Raw genomic sequence first — 23,566 nt, forward strand, 5'->3', positions numbered from 1 at the left:
CTAGACGCCTCCAAATCTGTGGCTGAATTCGGAGATTTTATCAGATCTGGTGAAAGCTCCCACAGTGTCCTGGCAGTTTCCGTGTGCTAGCTTGAGGGATATAAAAATGAGGGATTTAATGCTCGCAAACCACGTGCGGAGTCTCCACCATCATTCGTTGCTTACCTTTACTTAATACAAGATACTGAAGAAATTTAAAGAAAAAATTACAAACCGATGCCCTTCCACAGCGCTAGAGAAGCGCGTTGATTGCTTATAACCCGCCCGTAGCGGTAGGAAGGGTCGCCGCACTGCGTGTTGTGACCATCAGGGGCTTTCTATATTGCTTCGATGAGATGCTTGTAATGCGGGGGGAAGGACGCTAGCGGCATATTATACAGCCCCGTTGTTAAACTTGGAGTAGTACTGCGAGTTTCTTATGAACCGAGTTGATATTGAGCATAACGTAGTTAGATAGGCGAAATCACCTGCAAGTGGTTATGTACTTCTGTACTTGCCTCGACTTCTGTCAATAATGCTGGAGCCAATTTCGAGTGAAGGATGAGTTGTAAAGCCAACACTTCTTTTGTGTCAGGGGTGTAAGTCTAGGCTGCCTTGTTTGGAGTATCGGCGCAGGCGCTTTCGGCGCCGTTTCTCTGCCTCGTGCATACTAGTTTAGCACTTGCGCAAAGACAGAAAACGATAATCTACTTCCATTCTTTACGCTGCATTATAGCTAATAAAAAGGAAAAAGAAATAAAAGGTTTTCCAGCAGTATTAATGTATTCTTTTATGCGCAGTGCTAGCCACGTAAAGGTGTGGGCTTTCAGTTAGTATCTCACAATTATGTATACTTCAGAGTGGTTTCCAAAGGTTCAGCATGGGCACGTAAAACTTTGGGTTACCACGGGTAAAGAAAACTCAGTATGGTCATCTGCCACTTCATCATATGAGGGAACAGAAGCAATATAGTGTAGATTTAGGCATAATCCTTCTCAGTGAGGCCATTGTTCCATTTTGGTGTGACAAAATATTTCATTTGAATGTGCAAAGCCGATCATTCTATCTATTTCAGAAAAGTACGGGCTTGGGGGGAAGACACAAGCACAGCAGTAGTTATCAGTAGTAAAACAGTCAGTATTTTTTCTGTTAATATATCTATGACCGAGAACTGCTATCTCAAACTCGTTTTATCTTCCTAGGTTGAGTTGGAATATACTGTTTTGTAGCCTTCGAAACCTTTCGACATGTCAACCAAAAATTTGCTCATCTTTATCCATTGTAAGAGACAATGTTGCACAAGGCCTTGATGTAACTCCAGCAGTGTCAAATGACCAATCGCGTGCTATTTTACCATGCTTATAAGCTAAATCAACACCCAAAATCTCTCCCTAGATGGCAAGATTCTATTACCTGAGGTCATAGCTCTTCAAAAAGAAGCTCACGACTAGTGCCGTTTATTCGCCAAAATCTCAACCTGTTCTTTGAGACTATTACTTCGATTAAGCCGTTCCGTACGGCGGAGTTGTTGTGATAAGATATCTTTAGAGGGCTTTTCAGACACTCCGTACCGCATTCGTTTAATGGTGTTTCTAGCAAAGCACCCAACTCGTTTCCTGTCACATCTTGATATAAAGATGCTTGGACACGAATTTAGTTGTACCCCTGTGGCTCCATGCGAAGGCGCTCGTGGCCATTGGTGATGTGTAGCGGACTAGTTCTGTTTTCAGGCCGCCTTTACTCTGGCTGCGCAACTAGAAAACTCACACTACGCTACGCTCGATTCGTCCAAGCCTGCAGTAGGAGGAGAATTTTAGTTATGCAGGGAGAGTATCAGCCTTGTTCCTGGTTGAGTGTATCTTTAGCTGCATACGAATTATGTACGATCCCTCTACAGGCCCTCTTAATGCACGAAGAAACGCTATCTGACTGGCTCTAGGTAAGAAACTCTGCTGATACTCGACCGATCAAAGGTATGCCAAGATGGACCTCCTTCCTCGGCTAACTACAGCTCACGTGACGAAAACAACACCAACATTAGCAACAGCTCCTTAATACTCTGCACTACTCAGCCGCCATGGTAGTATCTCTTGCTATCACTTTGGCTAGGACAAGGGTGCCAGTCTTAAGATGACTGTTGAAGATCCTCGACAGCCATCCATGTGCATGTATCGACAATGGACAGTAGTGCATCGCGGACCGCGGCTGGTTCGGAGGTAGACAGTCTACCAAACGAGCGCTCGCCAATAGAAAATTGACCGGTGCCTTTCACGGTCCGCACTCTCCCCAAAGTCTGGATCACGATTGCGGCTGGCAATCGTAGCTGAACATGGTAGCCATGGCAAGCTACGGACTGTGCCCGTGAAAAGAAAAGCCCGTCTCCGCACCCACATCCATCAACAAACCTAAGCCCACTTGTGGGCAAACCTTACACCAGGTTTCCCCCCATCTGGACAACATTCGCGGAGGTCCCCCACACAGGCGCCTGTAAGCGGATTATGCTGCCCACTCTCCGTTAAGTTCTCCGGCGCTTTACTGCTTCGCTGCAAGCCGCCCCATACTTACACGTATGGCGCCATTGACGACACAGGGGCCAGAAGCTCAGCTCCTCGCCCCACTGTGGCAGCCGCAACCAAAAGTAAGCTCGAAACGCCAGAACAAAGTCGATCACCACACCAGAGATGCGCCCCTAGGCCACGACTATGATATATCGTCCTTAGCCCTGGTTTTTGTTCCTTTCCCCTTTACTTCTGGCGGTAGCACCGTATACACAATGGACCCTTCCGAGGCCCGCCGATTCTCCACGAGCACCGCTGAGCGCGTCGGCTTGCTAAAGGCCCACGACAATGCAGCGAAGCAGTATCAGTATGGAGCTATTGCTGACACGACCGATATTGAAAGTCTACTAGGAAGAGATGGCACGGTGGAAGAGCTGGGGACGACGGCGCGCCAGGAAGCACAGCTGTTGTTCAAGTACAGTGTTCCGCTCATGGGAACGTACCTACTGCAGTACTCGTTTAGCTTGGTGACTATCTTTGTTGTTGGACACAGTAAGTGCTTAGTATAATAGCCCCTGAGGCATCAACTGACTCGCATCTAATATAGTTGGGACGGATGAGCTTGGAGCTGTCTCTCTCGCTACCATGACCGCCAACATCACTGGACTAGCCATCTATGAAGGTCTAGCCACATCTCTGGATACTCTCTGTGCGCAAGCCTATGGATCCGGCAAGAAGACCATGGTTGGTCTGCACCTTCAACGCATGATCTTGTTCATGCTCGCTGTCACCCTTCCCATTGGCGCCATCTGGCTATGTTCGGGCTGGATCCTTGCAGCTCTTGTTCCAGAAAAGGAATTAGCTCACCTTGCAGGCTACTATCTCTCACTGCTGCTAGCTGGTGCACCAGGATATGCAATCTTTGAAGCCGGCAAGAGATTTACACAAGCCCAGGGGCTCTTCAATGCTTCGCTCTTCGTGCTGCTCATTGCAACACCAGTCAACATTGCCCTGAACTATGTCTTTGTCTTCGTCTTGAATTGGAACCTTACTGGCGCCGCACTTGCAACCGTTGTTTCTAACAACCTTTTGCCATTACTCCTCTTCATCTATGTCTACTTTGTGAACCCCGCATCGCTAGAGTGTTGGGGCGGCTTCACGAAAGCTGCGTTTACGAATTGGGGACCAATGGCCAAGTTGGCAGTGCCGGGTATCATCATGGTGGAAACAGAGTGGCTTGCATTCGTATGTCACTCGTTTACAAAACTTTATGTCCAATCTGCTAACCATCTCAGGACATTCTCACTTTCTCAACGAGCTATCTTTCCACGGCTCATCTAGCAGCCCAATCAATGTAATTTATCACACCCTTTCCAACCTCTTCTATTCGATACTAATTCGATATTTGCAGCGTCATGACTCTCGCTGTAGCCATCTACCACGTACCCTTTAGCGTTGGTGTCGCAGTTTCAACCCGCTTGGGCAATCTCATCGGCGCAGGTTCCCTCTCTGCAGCCCGGACAGCCACCAAAACTTACGTTGCAACCTTTCTCGCAATCGGGCTTATCGACTTTACTTTCCTTACAGCATTCCGCAACGTCTTGCCCCGCGCCTTCAGTAGCGATCCTGAAGTCGTGAGCATTGTTGCTACTGTGCTACCCCTGCTCGCTACCTTTCAGTTTGCAGACTCGACAACTGCAATGGTTAATGCGCTGCTACGTGGATTGGGCAAGCAGAGTGTCGGCGGCGTTTGCAATCTGTTCGTTTACTACGTTATTGCTGTACCATTGGCCCTGTTCCTTTGCTTCCCACAGGATTTGAAATTGGTAGGACTCTGGGTTGGATGTGCTGTAGGTAGCTCGTGCATTACCATCTCAGAGGGCATCTATATGAAGTTTTATGATTGGAGGAAGGCGGTCGAGGATGCCAAGGAGCGACAGGAGTAGATGAAGATCTCTTTCTGATGCAGTGGAGTCTTGGTGGGTTTTAAAAAAAAGAATGAGATACGAGGAGACATGATGGAGGGTAGAACGCGTAATATCAATCAAAAGAAATTAATTCTTGAGCGTGTATTTCTTCTTCTAACCCTTTCTTGTTCAAAACCAAAACGTCTAGATGCAGGTTTCCGCGTCTACAACTGGCTCTCGCCCTTTGGCTGCGCCAACTTCTTGACCTCTGGATCCTTGGTGACCTCGTCATAATCCGGTCTAGGCAGCTCAAACGCCTGTGTCGTACGCCCATACGTAATACCACCCCATCTAGAAATGGGCTTGAGAACCTGAACAACGCAAACAAATTAGCTCATATCAGACACGACAGCAAGCCCACACGGGTGATAGTCAAGCAGAAAACTTACAGCAGGATCGATAAGCACACCCTGCTCATCAATCGCATCTTCCCTCGCCCAGAAATTGACACCCTCAATAAACACCGTAACGCCCGTCTTCTTGCCCGGCGTGTCAGGGTTCTTACTCGTCCACTCGACACTATCCACCAGCTTCGCCTCGATACTAAACACAGCCTCCTTGACGCGATCCGGTCTCACAATCTTACTCTTTTCAGGATGCAGCCCGCTAAACGACCACTCACTAATTCCCGGCGGCGCATTGATGCTGCAAAAGTTGGCAGCTTCAATGTAATGCTCTGAGATGATATTAACGGTAGCTTCCTTGGTATCGAGCAGATTCTTCAGCGTGTCCTTGGCCTTGTCCATGCCACCTGCGAAGCCGAGGACGAACATGGGGGGGTCGTGGTTGACGAGGTTGAAGTAGCTAAACGGTGCGAGGTTGGTTGATTGACCATCTGCGCTGATGGTTGAGACGAAGCCGATGGGGCGTGGGACAATGGCTGAAATGAGGAGCTTGTAGTTGTGGACTACGGGGCGGCCTTGCTCGTAGGGTGCGATGGAGCGGTGCGATTTTCCTTGATTGGAGGCATCATTGGGTCCGCTGCCGGGTGTCCAGTCTGGTTTGGGTGTTTGCATGTAGTGAAAAGAGGACGTCTTGTCAAAGGGGGGACGCGAGGCTTCGACTGCTTTGAAGTCTCCGTGTGGGTTGCGTTTTATTTCCTTTTCGGCAGCTGCGCGTTCGGCAGCCATGGTGGGGGATTGATGAGTTGTTTTGTTGTATGTTCTTTTTGGAAAGCAGAGGTAAGGTTGTTGGTGCTGCTCAATACGCGTTGTCAAGGTCAAGACTGGTTGCCGTCGCGTGACCAAGATTGCCCTTTTCATCGATGCAGATGACTCCAATGAGGGAAAAAAAATAATGTTTACTAAGTGATGATCAAGCAGCTACGGCGTGTTGGAGACACGGCAAATACTAGCGGAGGAATGTTTAGCCCGGAACCCTGCAGAAAACTCAAAGGCAGCCGCGGCATACCGCCCGAGAAAGGCCACTGCATCGCTTCTTTAGACGGCTATTCAAGCATGATTATTTCGGGAGAAAAAAAAAACGTCTCAGCATCACTACCGCTTCTTAAAGTGTTTGGTACAATGATGTTGTCTGAACGGCTATACGCGGGACATGTTCTCCAAAGACGGCGCCGAAGGGTTGCTAACGTCATGTACTACCCCGCTACGCATCTGAGCTACCCCGCTACGAATGATAACAGCACCAATGCTTAGTGGAAGGTCAGCTTACCCAAGGTTTCTTGTTGAAAGCGCTATGACAGATGACAACTCTCATTTCCTGCAGTCCATGGAACATCTGATGCTTCAAATGCTCTCGCCATTATTTCTGTCCGCGATTTGTAAAGTTTAAAATCAAATTCAACATGTCCTCAGAGAAAGACTACCAAACCTACAATCTAGGCAACTTCAAGCTCAAATCTGGAGGTGAAATACCAGATGCTTTCATCGCATACAAGACACTAGGTGACCCTTCGCTGCCAGCCGTCATCTATCCAACATGGTATTCTGGAAGTAAGCACTGCGCACTCAACCGTCATGCTGCAATTGCTTATCAATCCACACAGCCATATCCGACAATGTCTGGCTCACTGGCGCAGGTAAAACACTTGACCCGTCCAAATACTACATTATCATGCCTGCTCTGTTTGGCAATGGCCAATCCTCCTCACCATCAAACATGCCAGCTCTACGTCCCTTCCCAGAGGTGTTATTTTACGACAACGTGCGCGCGCAATATGAGCTTGTGACAAAGCACTTGGGCATCAAACATGTTCGTGCAGTACTCGGGTGGTCCATGGGTGCTGGGCAGACGTATCAATGGGCCACCCAGTTTCCCGATTTCATGGACCTTGCCGTGCCGTTTTGTGGAAGCGCAAAGACCAGTCTGCACAACCAGGTCTTCCTGGAGGGCGTCAAAAGTAGTCTTTACGCTGCGCTAGGTACCAGTTCAGCAGGCGTTGCGAAACCAGATCTGTACACAGCCCAAGGAAAGAAAGTGACATTCTCGTCTGAGACACGAGAAGCCGGCCTCAAGGCCCTTGGACGCGTTTATGCTGGTTGGGGTTTCTCTCAAAGCTTTTATCGCGAGAAGTTGTATCAGAGTGCCCCGACGCTTGGATACAAGGACCTGGATGACTTCCTTGTCAACTTTTGGGAGTCATGGGCGCTGTCGAAAGATCCAGAAAACATGCTCACAATGGCGCACACATGGCAAGCTGGAGATTGCTCACAACAAGAGCCGTATAACGGTGACTTCAAAAAGGCCATGCAGGCTATCAAGGCGAAGACGCTGGTTCTCCCAGCGAAAACAGATCTCTACTTCCCACCCGAGGATTCTGAGATTGAAGTTCAGAACATGAGGCCTGGCGTAGGAACTCTGAAGATTTTCCCATCAATTTGGGGCCACTGGTGAGTTTACCCATGAAAAAGGTAACAACGTTTTCGTGATTAACGGACGAAACAGGGCTGGTGGACCTGGGCAGTCGACAGAGGACGTCAAATGGCTGGATGAGCAACTGAAGACTTTCTTTGCTGAGAACTGAGATCAGGCGTACATACTGCCTCACCCAAGTCGCTGTAGTCGGAACGTGATTGAATCAGCCGACTGAAGTAGTCGCCTGCTCCGCCCTTGTACTAGTTTCCCCTAATGATATAGTGCCAATAATCTTGAAGGGATCCTTCTCATCTTTGCGTTCAAGGACATGAACCCTGTCGACATACCACTCCAGGGCAGTGGATTTGTTATCTTTTTCTACATTGTGTGTGCGGAACCTGGAGATGCTCTTTGCAATCTCTACGCTAATCGTGTCTACGCCACCTTGGCTTTTTGTTTTTCCTACTGAAAGATGGGGCATGAAAGGCCGGCGGTCTCGGTCAACTTCATTCACAGAGAATTCGGAGTGCAAAGCCGCCTGAAGTTTTCGGATATTACTGTAAGTGGTGGGGCCAAGCCAGACGGTCTTGTTCTTGAGAGTATGGTGAAAGACACCAGGTTGATTTGAGTCGAGTGACATATGAAAAGGGGGTATGGTGCGGGCTACTTGTCCAATTCGGATGCGAATGTCGTCCTTGAGTTTGCCAGACTCGGAGGGTGATATCAGGAAAGGGTACAGCAAGTTGATATGCGGAGGCCATCGTAGAAACTGCTTGTCGTAGACACGTCGTACTGCTTCGATTGGCGCAGTGATATGTGAAGGAGGTAGCAATACCAAGGCGCTTTTGTGAGATAGCTGCGCCGGCAGCTGTTTTGCCATGTTGATGTTGGAGGAGCCGACGCACTGGACCGTTCCTGGAACCAACTGCAGTGGCGCCCTAGCGGGCTTGGCAACGACTCGTGCCAAAGACGGATGCATCCTAGGCTTCTGCTGTCGCATTCATTTCCTTTGCCAGACCCAGGATCAAACAAAGTCGCGTCGCCATGTGGGAGCGCTCATAACATCACCAGAACCCCTTCAGTCTAGCCGCCTCTCACGACAATCCACTCCGACACGCGCCTCATTACCTAGCAGGATCCGCCAAACATCAGCGTACCGCAGCACCTCCGAAGTTGCGCGACTCCCCACACCCATCCCATCACGTCGACCATGGACGGCCAGAAGAAGCCATCCCGCCAATTTGGTGTCACTAGTGCCATCTCAGAGGCCGCACCTACCGAGCATGACATCAAGCTGAACGACAAGCTCATCGAGACACTCAAGGCGGAAAACGTCTTTGAAACCCCAGAAGGCAACCGAAGGAGGTACGTCACGCCCGCTGCTGAGGATGCGAGAGCGCTTGTCTGACATGATACAGGGAAGAAGTCATCGAACACATTCAGAAAGTCGTCGAAGAATTCATCCGTCGCGTGGGAAAGCAAAAGGGTGTGCAGCAGTCCGTTATCGATGCTGCAGGCGGCAAGATCTTCACATTTGGCAGTTATGCTCTCGGTGTTCATGGCCCGTCGTCCGATATTGACACGCTCGTTGTCGCGCCTAAATTCGTGGCCATCCACGAGTTTTTCGAATTCTTCCCTCCAACCTTTCGAGAAATGTCCAATGTCGACGACATCAACGAGTTCGTACCCGTCGAAGATGCCTTCGTGCCGATTATCAAGATGGAATACCGTGAAGTGAGCATAGATTTGCTATTTGCATCGTTGCCGAAGCGGTCTTCGATACCCAGGAACATGGACACTATTGAGAAGAAAGATCTAGAGGGCCTGTCGGAATCAGCAACCCGAAGCGTAAACGGTACACGAGTCACCAATGAGCTCCTGGATGCGGTACCGCAGAAAGTCAGCTTCAGACATGCTCTGAGGGCCATCAAGCTGTGGTCCAACCGTAGAGGCATCTACGGAGCTGTCTTCGGATACCCTGGTGGTGTCGCGTGGGCTATCATGGTTGCTCGTATTTGCCAACTATATCCCATGGCAAATGGTGCTACCATTGTTTCCAAGTTCTTCAGTCTGATGTATAAGTGGACTTGGCCGAGACCGGTCATGCTGAAGCATATCGAAGAAGGCGATTTGGGTTTGCGAGTATGGAACCCACAGGTATATGGTGGTGACAGAGCACACCTCATGCCCATAATCACGCCTGCATTCCCCTCCATGTGTGCCACACATACAGTCATGCCATCTACCCTGCGTATTATGAAGGATGAATTTGGAAGAGCGGACAAGATCCTACAACACATCTTTGCGGGAACAAAAGACTGGAATGCACTATTCGAACGACACTCATTTTTTACCAAAGACCACAAATATTACCTGAGTGTGGTTGCTGCAAGTCGGACTAAGGAGGCAAACTCGACATTCTCTGGACTAGTGCAGTCCAAAATCCGCCACATTGTCAAGGGTATTGATGATGGACAGACTGGTATCGATACTGCACGTCCATACATCAACTACTTCGAGCGGTATCATCGTTGTAAAGACGATCAGTTCCACGAAGTTACTCAGGGTTCCCTCGAATACATGATTCCAGCTTCTGAAGTGCCTGCGGACGGCACTGCGCCAGCCGACGACGATACCCACATCATCTACACCACGACCTTCTACATTGGCCTCACTTTGCCTCCGGGTGCGTCTAATCAATTTGCATACTTCATGGTTCACCATGCTGACTATTCCGACAGATGCTACTAAGTCGCTGGATATCTCTTACCCTGTCAGTCAGTTTAGGAGCTATATCACAGACTCAGATCTTTACGACGAAAAGCTTATGTCTGTCAAGGTGGTTCACACTCGCAAGTAAGTCTTTCAAACACTGTCGCTTTACCGTTCACTGACCAAGTAGCACTGCACTTCCTGACGACGTATTCCTGCCGGGAGAAACGCGGCCGAAGAAGCCTAGCAAAGATAAAAAGAAGAAGGACGCGAAAAGTGCTAAGCGCCACTTCGCCGATACTGGCCTTGACGTGCGTGAAGAACGCCTCACCAAATCCTCCCAGCGCTCGCCCGTGTCTCGGGGGTAGTATTACACCATCATGCTGACGATTGTGCTAATGTAGGACAGCGAACATTCTGCAGCAAAGCGCCAACAGTCCAAGCTTGCTGCCAACGGAGTCCCTACTCCGACGGCAGCATAGGCTTTGTTTCAGCTAAGCTTGCGCATGTTCGCAATACTTCCACCCTTTCATTTTGCTTACAACCTTGGGGTTTCTGACGTTTCCTTATTATTCAGTTCCGGCTGCATTTTGATGCGCAACCAAAGATCCACCTTGTTAGCAACTTGCCCTCCGAGACCGGATTCGTTTACACGCCGAGCGCACGCATACCTTCGCACCGGCCATCAAACGCCGCTCCAGGTGCGTATCAGTGCTACCGAAGGCCTCTAACAAGAAAACCAGAAAAAAAGTAGGAAAAGAGTGCATTTTTGCGCATCAAAACACAACACTACAAATAGGTTTGGTCACGTCCACTTTACAATAATTTTTCTTCGATCCATACTCTACTTGGCGTTTTAACCTGGCGTTTAAAAAGCATCAGATGGCGTTTGCGACAAGAGCGGGATAGGCACCCATAGCTCGCACGCACGCACGCGATGGTGTTTGAGTTTCTTTTTTGGCTCGAGGGAAGGGGGGGGGGGGGGGGGGGCAGTCATATCTGCTTTCAATACTTCGCATAATGGCAGGTGACCGGTTAGATGCGAAGGCGTTGTTTTTTTAGTAGCGGCAGCAAGCCTAGGCATAGGGTTTCTGTACGTAATTTCGCAGGTCTGTACAACCAAAATTTACAAACATATGGAGCCTTGGGGCTCCGGCAAAGTCGTGAAAGAGGGGATTCTTGACTGTTAAATGTGAAGAGATGATGTGTGCTGCTTGCCTTCCGGGACAGTGTAATACTGTGCTGTTCCTTTGAGATTCCAGGTGTAGATTATTTGGCAACAATAGAATATTCTTATAGTGAGATATTTAGCGCTCGAACAATGGCATTGGTCTCACAACTGATGGGACAGGTGTTATAAAGGTGAGGATCATTGCAAATCGAACGCACTTTTTCCGCAAATTGAACTGTCACAGTCGCAGTTGCCTGACTAGTTCATGGGGCATGTGCTCACGTGAAAACGCATGTACTCCGTCCTTTGCATCCACCAATCACGACCTGCTGACGCCTAAACGCCCCGCAGCTACCAACAGGCAGTCAACAGATGCCATCTCCAATTTCGTTTCTGTTCTTTCTTCCCAATTCACTATTCATATTATCAGACAAGAATCATGAGTGAACAATTGCGCCAGTACGGTGTTCTTCCAATCAATTGTCCCTTTGGTGACGCGATCGCAGCTGATTGACTTCTTCATAGTGAACCTAATTCCGGACTTGATCGCAGGCTCTGGGGCCTTGATCATGATCAGTCTGTGCAGTTACTTAGCTTGTACGACGAAGGAAGAGCGTAAGGAGTTTTGGAGCCATGGGCCATGATGTACTAACGCCCGAACTAGCATCATGACCAGCTACCTCGGGATAAAACAAGAGTTTGCGAATATTGTAACTTCGAGTTGATACACGCCGCTAATGTTTCCAGCATTGAAGCACGCAAGAAAAGAATCTTTGGAAATTCATGGAAAGAAATTGATGGAGACAGAATAGCTAGAGCTCTACTCATGGTGATTTACGATGAATTTGAAGAACTGGAAGCTCAAGCTGAAGAAGACCAGCAAAGGATGGATAAGGATCCCACGCTTCGGCGACTCAAAGAACAGCTGGTCATTACTGAAGAGTATATTTACACAGGAATCATGTGTGGATTGATGGCTGATTATCTATAGAAAACTAAACACTGTTGCCACGGCGTGCTCCGAACTGGAATTATGTCCCCCTTTGACATCGCTCATCCTTTCAAGACTGCCGCGCGAGCTTCGCGATCAGATGTGCGTTATTGGCTCTTGTAGCTGCAGATTGACAATTGGAAGGCCTTTTATGAGAACTGGCAAGGTGGAATTATCGAGGAGATTCCGCTGACCATTTTGTGCTCATAGCTACGATCTTCTTTGGGGTGATGAGCATGCCGAACATCTCGATATGGCTCTTTCAAAAATCCCTGATGCAGTCAAGATATCTGACCAACCCATTCTTGATTTGCCGCGTCTTTCTGTACCACCATTCGCTAACTCTAAATTCGTGGGCATCGAGTTTGCATCTGAGGCTGCAACGAGGTACTTCAGGGCCATAACAGCCGCTGAAATCGATTACCGATGTGTTCGAGCCCACCTTAATCGTAACCACTTCGGGCCCATGTGTTTTCCTATCAAAGATGTTATCAACAGCCTTACCATAAGTATACATGAAAATTCACCCTACGGGTTGGGGATGTCAAGAATCGCGAAAACGACTCTGGAAGACAGTCTTGATAGCCTTCTCATGCTCAAAGGCAACCGACATCTAAAAGTTAAAATCTATCTACCCTGGCACATACAATACAAAAAGGGCTTGTTTGAGGTCCTCGAAACTATCAGGCCCTTTTTAGCTACGTTTCGAAACGCCAACATGAACGTCAGCGTACTAGGCTACGATTTCTTTAATCCAATCGACGATGACAGTGAATGGATCTTTTCCGAGCAGCTGGATTATTACTTTCATGGTACACCAGAAGAATGGCTGGAGATGAAAGCCAAAGAGATCAAAGAGATAGCAGACGCAAAGCAAAGGAAAGCTTGCAAAGGCGTTCGTAACTCATGCTCGATTGAGAAATGGCGCTAATCATGAAGGCAGATATTGCGGGCCATGCGGGTGAACCTTGGGTTCTTCAATAAAGAGAGTCGGCATAATGAGGCCACCGAGGCCACCTGATGCCATCACGACCCCAACTAGCCTGCATTGTATGTATGTCGATCGTGGGACTTTGTTCGGTGGCTGACTCGTGCAATACCTGTGTTGCGGGAATTGGGTGCCATTAGGAGGTGGGCACTGTCGCATGATCAGGACTTGCACAATTGGCAGTCTTCCGGATTGATAGTTGGGCCTCTTTTATCGATTTATATTTATCACTACAAACTCTTGAATGTGCTTGCATAAGCTTGCACAGTGCGCTTCTCAGAGATATACTTTGGCCTTGAGAGGGAATAATATATATTAATGACCAGGAACAGCTTTCTGCGACTGCGGTATCACGGGCCCAAATAAATATCCCAGCACCTATAGGCCCTGGCTATGCACGGAAGAAAACTGCGGCAAGGCTTAGCCCTGAACAAAGATTGGCTATTTCTGTGGTGTTGACAACGGCCCCTAGCGGCACTGCTAAACCCGAGGCGGACACATGTCTCCAGTTACGTCATATGCAAGTCGGCGGACGCGCGCACGCCTCCACTAGATCCCGTCTCCATCACAGTACAACAGGGTTTGGTGTGTGGCCAAGCCGAAAATGCGCCATAAGATAAGTCGTGCCTCGTGTGCTGTTGTACACTGAATACATCTTCCTCTTTTGTCTCTGCCTCGGAAAGCATCCTTGGCCATCCTGCAGCGGAAATCGGACGTGACCAGCGCAGAACTGGGCAAGCCTCACGAATATTAGTGGAGCTGCAACAATCCTGGCTTGACCGGAGCGCCTGATGCGAACGATTTTCCAAGCAACACCAACAACGACGAGATGGCGCAACAATTCCTTGCCGACCGCAATGGCTGGTTGTCCTTTAGGAGTAGCACGCCCCTGCTCTACATTACCGCTGAAGATGCCGAGTTCGATGTCCACACCATGAAGGCATGGCGCGACGAGGGCTTTGTCGTCGAATACATCCCCATGGGCAATGGCGGGAAGCAATATGTGCAGACCCTCCATAAGTTGGGCGAGAACATGAGTATTGGAGAGCGTTACGCTATCGTAGGTATACGACCCTTTCTTAGTCTTGCGCATTGGGAACGACCACTGGCTGTTAGCTGCAGTCCGAGAAAACATTCGCTGACGGTAAACTCTCAGCTTTTGGAGACGCAGCTGCTGTGTGCTTAGACATCTTTTCAGAGCCCAGAGCCGCGACCTCGAAACTCTGTTCCCTCATCGCTTATTACCCGACTTCGATACCCGACACACGACATCGCTTCACCTCCTCTTTTCGCGTCCTCGTACACCTTGCAGAGGGCGCATCCGGAAATGAGTGCACTGTGGGCGTGGTGCGCCGTCCAGAAGTCCTCGGCATCCAGGGCAAGCGGAAAACGGTGCAGAAGCGCGTCACGCCTGGCATTGGCGTTGGAGGTTTGCAGGACAAGATCTTGTATCCTTGCTTCACGTACGAAGGAGTAGACGCTGGATTCGCCGAACACGATTTGCCCGAATATGACGCCGTCGCTGATGCGCTTGCATGGAGCCGGAGTTTGAGCACAGTAAGAAAAGGCTTCAGCGCTGAAGTTGACTTGGAGCGAGTACTAGAACAGAACGAAGAGCGTGCGTCTTTCCTTCGGGCAACCTTCCCGTAGTAATAATCTAACAAACAAACAGAAAAGTTCCATGGCAAGGCAGTCGACAAGCTCTTAGAAACATATACTCGAAGCCCAAGGCCCTCTGTAAACTTTACCCCAACGATGACGGGCGGTATCGGTGTATCCGACCTCAAGCGCTTCTACCGTGACTACTTTCTGAGAAGCTGTCCTCCATCCCTCCACATGCGCCTCATTTCGCGCACTATAGGCGTCGACCGTATTGTCGACGAGATCTACTTTAATTTTAAACACACTTGCCAGATGCCCTGGATCCTACCGGGCGTCCCTCCTACAAACGAAAAGGTCGAAATCGTCGTCATAAGCATTGTTGGATTTCGCGCAGGCAAGATCTGGAGCGAGAGACTGTATTGGGACCAGGCTAGCGTGCTGTTCCAAGTTGGATTGCTGGATCCGGAAGAGGTCCCGAAGGATTTCAAGGGCAAGGCTAAGGGTGGAGATGATGATGAAGATGACGAGGGAGGCCTTGAGATGCTGCCTGTTAGTGGGAGCGAGGCTGCGAGAAAGGTTATGGATGTTGAGAGTGAGGAGTTTAATGATATGATTGACGATTGGTAGGCGCTCTAGAGGATCATGGGAAGAGGAAGAGTGGAGACTTATCGAACCTTCTCTTCATATCTTCGTTTCTTATGCTTTGCCATTGTCCTTACTTATTTTTAAATCAACTTTGAAATGCATCAAGTACTCCCACGTGTCTATTTCGATTTTTAGTGCTTTCCGCAGTGACGTGAAGAAGTCTCAAGGCCTTCATAATATGCTACTAGGACATAATTGGAGCAATTCAACTTGCCAAAAAAAGTAGCCAGTCATCAAGTCCGCTCTTCTAGCAATTTGATAAAATCTGTCAAATGCTGCCCTCTTTTCTCATCTTTACCAGCTACATCTCTCTCCATCCGAAAAAATTCTGTCACATACGACCATCGGCGAAATTCAGCACTGGCTCTCGTTCGTTCGCCGCACGTTAAGTCTTCGACCGGCGGACTAGTAGTCAGGCGGGTGACCACTGGCGAATCCCCGCTGTTGTATGTTTTTTTGTTGCCATTGCACTTTTTTCTTTTTTTTAGAGGAGACTCAAAGGGGAAGGTATTGAATTCGGAGGCGTCGGGCCCGGTTCAAGGCGGCGTTCGTGCGTGGCTTCGAGAGCACCGACGAGAACTTTACTTCTGAATACGAATCAACCATCCATACTCAGTCTAGAAAATGATTGAAATTAACGTTTTAGCTGCAAAAGGCCCCAATTTCTAAAATGAATGTGATCTAATCGCGCCGTCTAAGTACAAAAGAAAACTCTAAACAAACTCAATGGTGTGATGGTATAGGTACAAGCGCACACCAAGCCGCGCCGAAGCTGCCATATTTATCATTGTCAATCCAACCACCACGTTCAGTTCCACGCGATGACTTCAGTAAAGTTCTTCTGCTCAACCCTTCCATCCGGCTTCTGCAGCTGCTTGGCCTCGGCATTAAAGCAAAGGCCCGTAACACCCGTGTCGCAAACAGGCACCGTCTCACGAGTCTCCATGTTGCAATAGATGCCTTCGAACAGAGAGACAAAGTCCGGGCCGCGTGAAGTGTTGCTAGCACAGAGCTCAGTTGCGTTGTGGCCAGGCTCGGAACTAATGACGAGTCTGGGGTCCACGTGCGTGGGTTCGTCGGCGGCATCGCGTTTGAAGATGGATCCGCCTTCGGGCGTGTAGGCGCGGAAGGCAGGGTAGCGGCAGTAATCGGCTGGGCGGGAGCCTTGGGTTCTCTTGTTGGTGAAGTCGATCCAGTGGATCATTAGCATGCCGGCTTTGAAGTCGTTGGTGTGGTCGTTGTCGATCCAGGTGCATCTGGGTTTGCTGTGTTGGTCAAAAGTTAGTGGTCTGATGGCTTCGTCGTTGTCTCTGAGTGGTGGGTGCTTACTAGCTGCCATCAACCTAGGCTACTTGTTAGTATGCGGAAAGAAGAAATGGCGTCGGGGACTTGGTGGGGGGAAGAGAGACTTACTACGACGTTACCGTAGTACCAGTTCAACCCGCAGAAGGCGCCCCAATCGCCGACCCAACCGTACTTTGCGCCATCTACAAAGGTAGTAGTGGCATATGGGATGCAGATTGCGTCGTTAGTGGCTTGGATCTGGACAAACATAGCTTGCTGGTTGTTAGATTGTTGAACGCCAAAGTCAGCGAAGCCGCCACTGCCAATATAGCCGCCGCCTCGAGAACCGATAAGTTGTTGGTTCTCGTTGTAAATCCGGACTGCTTGGATGGTTCCGTCGGCACCGCTGAGCTCGGGACCGTTCAAGGCTGCTGCAATGCGGACATTGCAGACATTTGGGTTGGGGTTTTGAAAGGAGGAAGCAAAGAAGCCAAAGACGCCGAGGACGTTGGCTACTACACCGAGGACTTGGGCCATTGATAATGAAGAAGTTTGAGTTAAGTAGTTGCTGGTGATTAGATTGCGTTTGATGGTTGATGCTGTGGAATGAACTGGAATGAAGTGGCACTGTTGACCTTATATAGATGTTGGACAAGAGCAATCGAGTTATCTACATGCATCAAAAGCTGAAGCTCCTGGGCTATGTCAATCTCACTTCTTGATACATTCTACATTAAGATCTTGTTGACAAAGTTCCGTTCTATGTTTACACTTTCATGGGTCGTCATGACAAACATGTTGTGCCTGTTAATCTAACAGTCAGACTCTCCATGTCAATAACACAACCAAGTCATCATGAAAAGCTGTCATCCTGCAGTTCAAGAAGCCACCAAAGCACAATGCTCACCTCGCTAGCCGATGTTGTCACAAAAAGACATTTGGAAGTTTTTTCAGCCGCACAGTATGACACTGCCTCTACAAGTCACAGGGACCAAGTCGAACTGAAGTTTGTTCTTGGCTGCATATTTAATAAGCATTTAGCTCTCGTTAGTTGTGATGAAAATCATATTGATGTAAGACACGAGGTCATGTAATCCAAGTCTTGGCCTTGGCTCTTGTAATACCCCTGTCTTTGCAACTTTGTCAGCGTCAGGACAAACTGATGCCATTTTAAGCAAGTTTTTGATCTTGTTGAAATATATCTTGGCAAATGCCAGAGATTAGTATACAAAAGATGGTTGATGCGACTGCGAAAAGAAAAGCTTGTAATTATACGCAGAATCGTTGTCGCTCACGACATGTTTGACCTTACCTTGTTGCGCACTATTCACCACTATTTTGCTCACAAATCTTTTATTGTTTCGATTGGTAGATGATTGGAAATTGTAATGAAACTTCTTATGCTATTGTAGCGACTGTGAATGTTTAGGAAATCTGGCGTGAAGTTGAAAATGCTACTCGTGACACAAGAGTCAATATTTGTATGACAAGTGAGATTCGAGTAGCGATTCTTTTTCAATGTGCATTTTCGGTCATCAAACAAGGAGTCGTCGTACTCAAGTGGGATGCGTGTCATATTAGGGATCGATAATTATCATCCATTGCATTGTTATGCGAACCCCCTGACTGGTGTAGAGGTTAAAAGTTCCTACTTACACCGCAAACTATACGAAAGAGAAACAGAGCTAAATCATTATCAACGGAAACTAGTAAACCACAAGCTTCCTAATGGAAATATGTAATTCATGTAACCATAGAAATGACCTTATTCCAATACTTGATACGGGACTGTCCAGCAGCGTAGATAGTAGGAAAGAAACTCAGTTTGGTATATAATGGGTCTAGTTAATGAGAGCAAACAGGAATCGCAAAATCCAACAAATAACCAAGACAACGTAAAGCTCGTCCCAAAGGTTCCGAAATAAAAAACGAAAAGATTTGGGACATGTCATTCGAGTTCATTCATGTTGCGACATTGTATCAGTTTCGACTTTCGGTGGCGACGGGGAAAGTGATCGTGGGCGCTGTGATGTGCTAGCGCGAGCGCCAGCACGCTCGGCTTCTTCACCGATTTGGAGTTGATCTCGTGAAGTAGTTGGCTCCGTACCGTAGAAAGAGGATGCATGGTTCAATGAATTGCGGGATAAGCGATTGTAAGCATGGCTTCTGGCAGCAATGCTTCGAACAGCACCTCCGGTTGCGGTCGAGTCAATGGATCTCCGAGCCTCAGCTCTGTTTCGCTGAATTTGTGACCAGTCATGAACAACGTTGTCAATGGAAAGAGGGCGGGCTGGCAGTGATCTGCGATGATCTCGGTGCAGAGTCTCGACGAGGATATGACGTGGTACAGAGGAGATGCTCACACCGTCAACAAGGGTATCGGCTTCCGAAAGGTGTGTTTCACTCATGCTTAGCGGGCGACCGTTGAGCGTATGATCACTTGCCCTGCGAAAGTCGTTATCCTCATAGGAGGGAAATCCGCCCCCCATGAATGCCAGGATGGAATGGCGCCGAGGGGAGTGGCCATCTAGCCAATGTAGATATTCTCCGGGCTCAGTGATACCATCAGTATCGTTCATGCCAGGAGGTCCTACATGAGCCGTGACACCAGAAAAACGAGTTTTGAATTCAGTGAGTTGCTTACGACCCCATGAAATTCGCTTTTGGGGAGGCAAAGCCCGCAAAGCCTGAGGGTCCAAGGTTTTCAATGAAGCCAGCGCATCCGCAGCAGTGGTTGACGAGGTGAATATATCAAGTGCAGCCAAATCAAAGTTGGTGTCGATATCCTCGGGTGATTCCGCGTGTTCCTCACGAGAGGATGGCGCTATTTCAATTGGAGGAGAAGCGCTGATCGGTGCGCATGCCAGATCCTGATGATGGCCTTCGTACTTTGAGCTCTCTTTCCTCGAAAACCATTTATCCAGGTTAAAGGGGATGTTTCGCGACTTGAAGAATCTTGCTCTGACTTTTTTCTTGATGTCGGAAAGTATGTGCCGGCCCTCGGCTAAAGGATTCTTATTGTGCTTGTATCCACCGATACTATGGACTGTTTTCTGCAATGGATTGTCGTCAAAGGTTGTTGTAGGCATTCGGGAACTTCTGCCTGACCTGGAACGGATTGAAGTCTCCCTTGATGGACCGGCCGATTTCACTTCTGGAATGACTGTGAGGACAGGAGAGAGCACCGCGATTGGAGTAGAAGCCCGTATCATATGAATCAAAGTCGTTCGGAACTCAGTTTCAATGGGATCTGGTTCTAGACTCATGGTAGACAGAAGGGATAGTCGCGTGGCGTTGGCGTTTCCAGAAGACAACAATAAGCGTTTGCACTTTTTGCAGTAGACATCGCGAACCTGGGTAGAATCATTCGAAATTCTGACATGTACCCGAAGCGATTTGTGGTAATGATGGCAACTTGGGCAGACACCACTGATTTCGAATGCCCAATTTCCATTGGGTGGCCTGAGTGCACTTCCGGTAGAAGAGTTTGTGTCCTGCCTAGCGAGTCCAGGCATAGGGGGTATCGCGTCTGAAGTACCAGTATCATGAGTGGTGTCGAAAGACGTATTTGCAGGAGGCAGATAGGCCACCGTTGGAGTACCAAGCCCAATGGACATAATGGCTAAGCAGTGTGTCCGCTTCCGTGACTAAAGTATGCAGAACAGACTTTCGATGAATGCATGAGTTGATCCAGCCAGAAATAAAACAGTAGTAAAATCCTGGTTTGCCAACAACGAAGGGCTTTAGGTTGAGATAAATGTATGTCCAAAAACAAAGCCAGTAAAAAACAGAATAAGTAGTCAAAGGGCAAAGCGAGACGGTCAAATAGCTGCGGGAACCGGTTCGGTGGGTGTTCTGAAGAATTTAAGAAGTAGTTTGGCATACCCTGCACCCACCATTATCGATGGTCTTGCCTACATTCAGGCGCAGGACGCCTCGATGGTGAATTGTTGGGGCTAAACGTGTGGCGCAGTCGCATGGGTGTAAGCTCCAATTCGCAGAGATTGGCAGGGGCCGAAGCCACACATGACACAATGAGGAAAGAGCATTTGAATAATGCTTTTGAATTTATGACCAAAAGAAATTCCCGAGATCGATGACTGAGGTCAGAAGGACAGGTTTATCAAGTACGGCCGGGCAAGTAAAGCGGGATGGCAAGCCATGTCTTGCGGACGGAGAAGAGTGAGTTGGGGGCCACGAACTGGAAGTAGTACAGACTACACCACATGAGAGGCGCTTGTCGCGCGACAGCGGGATGTGGCTGGTGAATGTCAGCCTGGCTATGCAGGCAACAATATTGAACATGACGTGAATTCGCTCACATGGTTGGTCTTGTGCCTTGTTTTACTGTTTTTTGTTGTAAGTTGAGATGGATCAAATGCTGGGAGCGCATTGCTAGGCAGCACCTTCAGGTCGTTTTGCACAGCCCACCACTGAATTGAACAAGTAACAGAGCAAGAAAGAGCGGTGAGGTGATATTCTGGACGGAAGGTCACAGAAAATATTGTTTAGTTCATACAACTGGAACGATGCGGCAACAGATTTAAGTGGCTCTCAAAGTGTGGTCCAACATAAGGGCCTACATGTAATAACTGGAGCGATGGTGTCGAAGGCGCTAGTATCGGAATGGGGCTAGCTTAGCGCACGTGCCGTCGTCTTGGCTCCCACTCGCTTGCTGGTGAATTTGATGATTTTCGATAACCCACTCGACAGAGCATCGACAACACCACATCGACGTACGACAAGCCGCCATCATGTGTGAGTACGCCCTGGCTACTTGAAAGCCCCTTGCTCATTGCGACTATACTCGTGTGTCGAGCGAAAACCATTCCGCTCGCGCAGAGGGCAGGGTCGCAGTGCTGAAGGACCCGACACGCATAGTACAGACATGCTGACAATCGCACAGCGCTCGTCTCCGGAGAGAAGTCTAAGTATGTCAAGACACCAACCTAAGAGTTCACGCATCGTTCGTCGCTTTCGTCTTGTCGCAATGCCCGCTTCGATCTCAGCTACTCGTTATGTCAATCCGCCTCCCTAGTTCAACAGCGTGCAAGAGCCAGTGAGAAGAGCAATGGTGGACGCTCGTGTGCAAGGTGTTCAATAGGATAGTAGGGATCTGGCTAGAAGAATTGGACAAAACTGGACATGCTAGTTGGACTGGACAGGCGGATTGCGATAGCTGGTGGCTGTGAGAATGGAATTGCGCACACGCACACGGGCAATGTCGATTTTGACTCGTTCTCGCATAGTTAGAGCAATGCTGACTTGCACAGCTTCCAATACATCATCCGTTTGTTGAACACGAACGTCGATGGCAAGCAGAAGGTCATGTACGCCTTGACCAAGATCACTGGTGTCGGTCGCCGTTACTCCAACTTGGTCTGCAAGAAGGCCGATGTCGATCTCACCAAGCGCGCCGGTGACCTCACCTCCGAAGAGCTTGAGCGCATCGTCACCATCATCCAGAACCCACTCCAGTGTACGCAGCGGCCGATGTTATCTCCATTGCACTATCACTGACACACACATAGACAAGATTCCTTCCTGGTTCCTCAACAGGCAGCGCGATATCGTCGATGGCAAGAACAGCCAGATCCTCGCCAACGGTGTTGCCTCCAAGCTCCGTGAAGATCTTGAGCGCCTGAAGAAGATCCGTGCTCACCGTGGTCTCCGTCACTACTGGGGTCTCCGTGTCCGTGGTCAGCACTCCAAGACCACCGGTCGCCGCGGCCGAACCGTCGGTGTCTCCAAGAAGAAGGGATAAATGTTTTCGCTTGCGCTGGGCAGCTGGGGCTGGGACATGCCTTTACGAAATGGGTGGTGCACTTACGGTGTTTATCAAACGGCTTTCATTGGCTTTCACGTTTACACTTCATGCGGCAATGCACGATATGGGGTGAAATGATGCGCCACGGTTAGGGTTGGCCGAATACAGCCTGTACCAAAATCACACATTCAAATTTCGACTTGTTCCAACGAATGACTTGACGTTTTTTACTACCGACAGATTCAATGCTTTTCTGCATCACGATGGTTGCTTTGCGGCGCTCGGCCCGCTTACTTGTTGACAAATGAAGACTATCGTCGGCAGTGCAGCCATACTATGTCCACCACGTCACACAACACTTATGCTTATCAAGTCCATCGTGGTGCATCGCTGTCCTCCAAGAATGGGTCTTTTTTTAAAAAAAAATCAAGGAAGGAGTCGCGACAATGCGTTGCTCGTATGCAGACTTGTTACTCCACTATATGATGAAATGTGGTCGCGAGCTACTAATAAGATATCGACAGCATTGCGAACAGCATTACCATAGCGGGTACACTTGAAACAAAGAAGCAGTAAATCCTAGGCTCGTGATACATGTCTCGATCCCTGTACCTTGGTGTTCATCGATTCATGGCCATTGGAGGACTAACCGCCAAGTGTGGAGTGCGCTGTCTCCAATGCATGGTGCACCAACCCGTCGCAGCTCTCGGCTTACGCAGTGTTATGATATTCCACCCACTAACACCATCCCTCCCCCCGCCATGTGCGCCTCGTCCGAAAAACGGTCCTCTGAAGCACCGCAGCCTCGTCTTGTTACAAACGTCGTGGCGTGGTCACAGATTCGCGGTGCAGGGCCAGCGAGCCGGGTGGGTGCGCATGCACGAGGGAACTATGATTGATATAAGCCTTAGTGAGGGATGAGCAGCCTACGTTTATAGTTTATATACCTATGGTCCTTTCAGTACTTTGTTTTTTCTATGGTTGCCACATAGACGGTTTTTCGCGCCCTAGCCGCTACAATATGGCGACTCTTGCCGTTGCACCGCAGACCCCCTCCTCCCCGAAAGTGCGGATACGATCTCAGTCATTCGACTCGCCATTTCTCCGCATCAGCGTCACGCCCGTCGAAGAATCATCGTTTTCAAAGT

The 23,566-nt window shown here is 48.9% G+C and overlaps 8 protein-coding genes across 8 annotated transcripts; 5 read left to right on the top strand and 3 right to left on the bottom strand.

Moving 5' to 3' along the window:
* Window positions 1-2,548: 2,548 nt before the first annotated feature.
* On the top strand, window positions 2,549-4,558 carry PSV08DRAFT_398352 (mate-domain-containing protein; the record flags this gene model as incomplete). Its single annotated transcript, XM_014219946.2, has 4 exons — window positions 2,549-3,029; window positions 3,085-3,722; window positions 3,773-3,831; window positions 3,889-4,558. The coding sequence occupies 4 exons, from the start codon at window positions 2,549-2,551 to the stop codon at window positions 4,421-4,423; spliced, it is 1,713 nt and encodes a 570-aa protein (XP_014075421.2). The 3' UTR covers window positions 4,424-4,558.
* Window positions 4,518-5,633, bottom strand: PSV08DRAFT_260396 (uncharacterized protein). Its single transcript, XM_014219947.2, has 2 exons — window positions 4,834-5,633; window positions 4,518-4,755 (listed from the first exon to the last, which is right to left on the bottom strand). The coding sequence occupies exons 1-2, from the start codon at window positions 5,572-5,574 to the stop codon at window positions 4,609-4,611; spliced, it is 888 nt and encodes a 295-aa protein (XP_014075422.1). The 5' UTR covers window positions 5,575-5,633; the 3' UTR covers window positions 4,518-4,608.
* Window positions 5,634-6,248: 615 nt separating this feature from the next.
* Window positions 6,249-10,338, top strand: PSV08DRAFT_367634 (Poly(A) polymerase pla1; the record flags this gene model as incomplete). Its single annotated transcript, XM_066093127.1, has 8 exons — window positions 6,249-6,396; window positions 6,450-7,177; window positions 7,434-7,435; window positions 8,115-8,430; window positions 8,481-8,623; window positions 8,677-9,944; window positions 10,000-10,114; window positions 10,161-10,338. 8 exons carry the CDS (start codon window positions 6,249-6,251, stop codon window positions 10,336-10,338), a joined length of 2,898 nt encoding a protein of 965 aa, XP_065950042.1.
* A 1,216-nt stretch (window positions 10,339-11,554) lies between these two features.
* Window positions 11,555-13,353, top strand: PSV08DRAFT_214514 (uncharacterized protein). The gene is made up of 7 exons (XM_014219951.2): window positions 11,555-11,600; window positions 11,667-11,756; window positions 11,806-11,838; window positions 11,889-12,083; window positions 12,133-12,234; window positions 12,343-13,027; window positions 13,076-13,353. The coding sequence occupies exons 1-7, from the start codon at window positions 11,581-11,583 to the stop codon at window positions 13,151-13,153; spliced, it is 1,203 nt and encodes a 400-aa protein (XP_014075426.2). The 5' UTR covers window positions 11,555-11,580; the 3' UTR covers window positions 13,154-13,353.
* A 574-nt stretch (window positions 13,354-13,927) lies between these two features.
* Window positions 13,928-15,485, top strand: PSV08DRAFT_214517 (uncharacterized protein). Its single transcript, XM_014219952.2, has 3 exons — window positions 13,928-14,184; window positions 14,277-14,738; window positions 14,793-15,485. Exons 1-3 carry the CDS (start codon window positions 13,950-13,952, stop codon window positions 15,347-15,349), a joined length of 1,254 nt encoding a protein of 417 aa, XP_014075427.1. The 5' UTR covers window positions 13,928-13,949; the 3' UTR covers window positions 15,350-15,485.
* A 690-nt stretch (window positions 15,486-16,175) lies between these two features.
* On the bottom strand, window positions 16,176-17,188 carry PSV08DRAFT_169894 (uncharacterized protein; the record flags this gene model as incomplete). The annotated part of the gene is made up of 3 exons (XM_066091847.1): window positions 16,176-16,632; window positions 16,697-16,710; window positions 16,781-17,188. The coding sequence occupies 3 exons, from the start codon at window positions 17,186-17,188 to the stop codon at window positions 16,176-16,178; spliced, it is 879 nt and encodes a 292-aa protein (XP_065950043.1).
* Window positions 17,189-18,588: 1,400 nt separating this feature from the next.
* On the bottom strand, window positions 18,589-20,268 carry PSV08DRAFT_376827 (uncharacterized protein; the record flags this gene model as incomplete). Its single annotated transcript, XM_014219955.2, has 2 exons — window positions 18,589-18,962; window positions 19,017-20,268. 2 exons carry the CDS (start codon window positions 20,266-20,268, stop codon window positions 18,610-18,612), a joined length of 1,605 nt encoding a protein of 534 aa, XP_014075430.1. The 3' UTR covers window positions 18,589-18,609.
* Window positions 20,269-21,366: 1,098 nt separating this feature from the next.
* PSV08DRAFT_260463 (40S ribosomal protein uS13) lies at window positions 21,367-22,594 on the top strand. Its single transcript, XM_014219956.2, has 4 exons — window positions 21,367-21,409; window positions 21,558-21,582; window positions 21,925-22,130; window positions 22,183-22,594. Exons 1-4 carry the CDS (start codon window positions 21,406-21,408, stop codon window positions 22,413-22,415), a joined length of 468 nt encoding a protein of 155 aa, XP_014075431.1. The 5' UTR covers window positions 21,367-21,405; the 3' UTR covers window positions 22,416-22,594.
* The last annotated feature ends 972 nt before the right edge of the window (window positions 22,595-23,566 follow it).

This window comes from Bipolaris maydis (genome assembly GCF_028858645.1).
Source record: "Bipolaris maydis strain C4 unplaced genomic scaffold PSV08scaffold_1, whole genome shotgun sequence".
Lineage (NCBI taxonomy): Eukaryota > Fungi > Ascomycota > Dothideomycetes > Pleosporales > Pleosporaceae > Bipolaris > Bipolaris maydis.

What these genes read in the sequence shown, in the direction of transcription:
- PSV08DRAFT_214517 (XM_014219952.2), top strand. Translation starts at nt 13,950, where the DNA reads ATGGCGCAACAATTCCTTGCCGACCGCAATGGCTGGTTGTCCTTTAGG. An exon ending in AGAGCGTTACGCTATCGTAG is followed by an intron (nt 14,185 to 14,276) that starts GTATACGACCCT and finishes GTAAACTCTCAG; the next exon opens with CTTTTGGAGACGCAGCTGCT. An exon ending in ACTAGAACAGAACGAAGAGC is followed by an intron (nt 14,739 to 14,792) that starts GTGCGTCTTTCC and finishes ACAAACAAACAG; the next exon opens with AAAAGTTCCATGGCAAGGCA.
- PSV08DRAFT_260396 (XM_014219947.2), bottom strand. Translation starts at nt 5,574, where the DNA reads ATGGCTGCCGAACGCGCAGCTGCCGAAAAGGAAATAAAACGCAACCCA. An exon ending in GTGTGCTTATCGATCCTGCT is followed by an intron (nt 4,756 to 4,833) that starts GTAAGTTTTCTG and finishes TGCGTTGTTCAG; the next exon opens with GTTCTCAAGCCCATTTCTAG.
- PSV08DRAFT_214514 (XM_014219951.2), top strand. Translation starts at nt 11,581, where the DNA reads ATGAGTGAACAATTGCGCCA. An exon ending in CAGCTGGTCATTACTGAAGA is followed by an intron (nt 12,084 to 12,132) that starts GTATATTTACAC and finishes GATTATCTATAG; the next exon opens with AAAACTAAACACTGTTGCCA. An exon ending in AAAGGAAAGCTTGCAAAGGC is followed by an intron (nt 13,028 to 13,075) that starts GTTCGTAACTCA and finishes TCATGAAGGCAG; the next exon opens with ATATTGCGGGCCATGCGGGT.
- PSV08DRAFT_260463 (XM_014219956.2), top strand. An exon ending in GTCTCCGGAGAGAAGTCTAA is followed by an intron (nt 21,583 to 21,924) that starts GTATGTCAAGAC and finishes TGACTTGCACAG; the next exon opens with CTTCCAATACATCATCCGTT. An exon ending in CATCCAGAACCCACTCCAGT is followed by an intron (nt 22,131 to 22,182) that starts GTACGCAGCGGC and finishes ACACACACATAG; the next exon opens with ACAAGATTCCTTCCTGGTTC.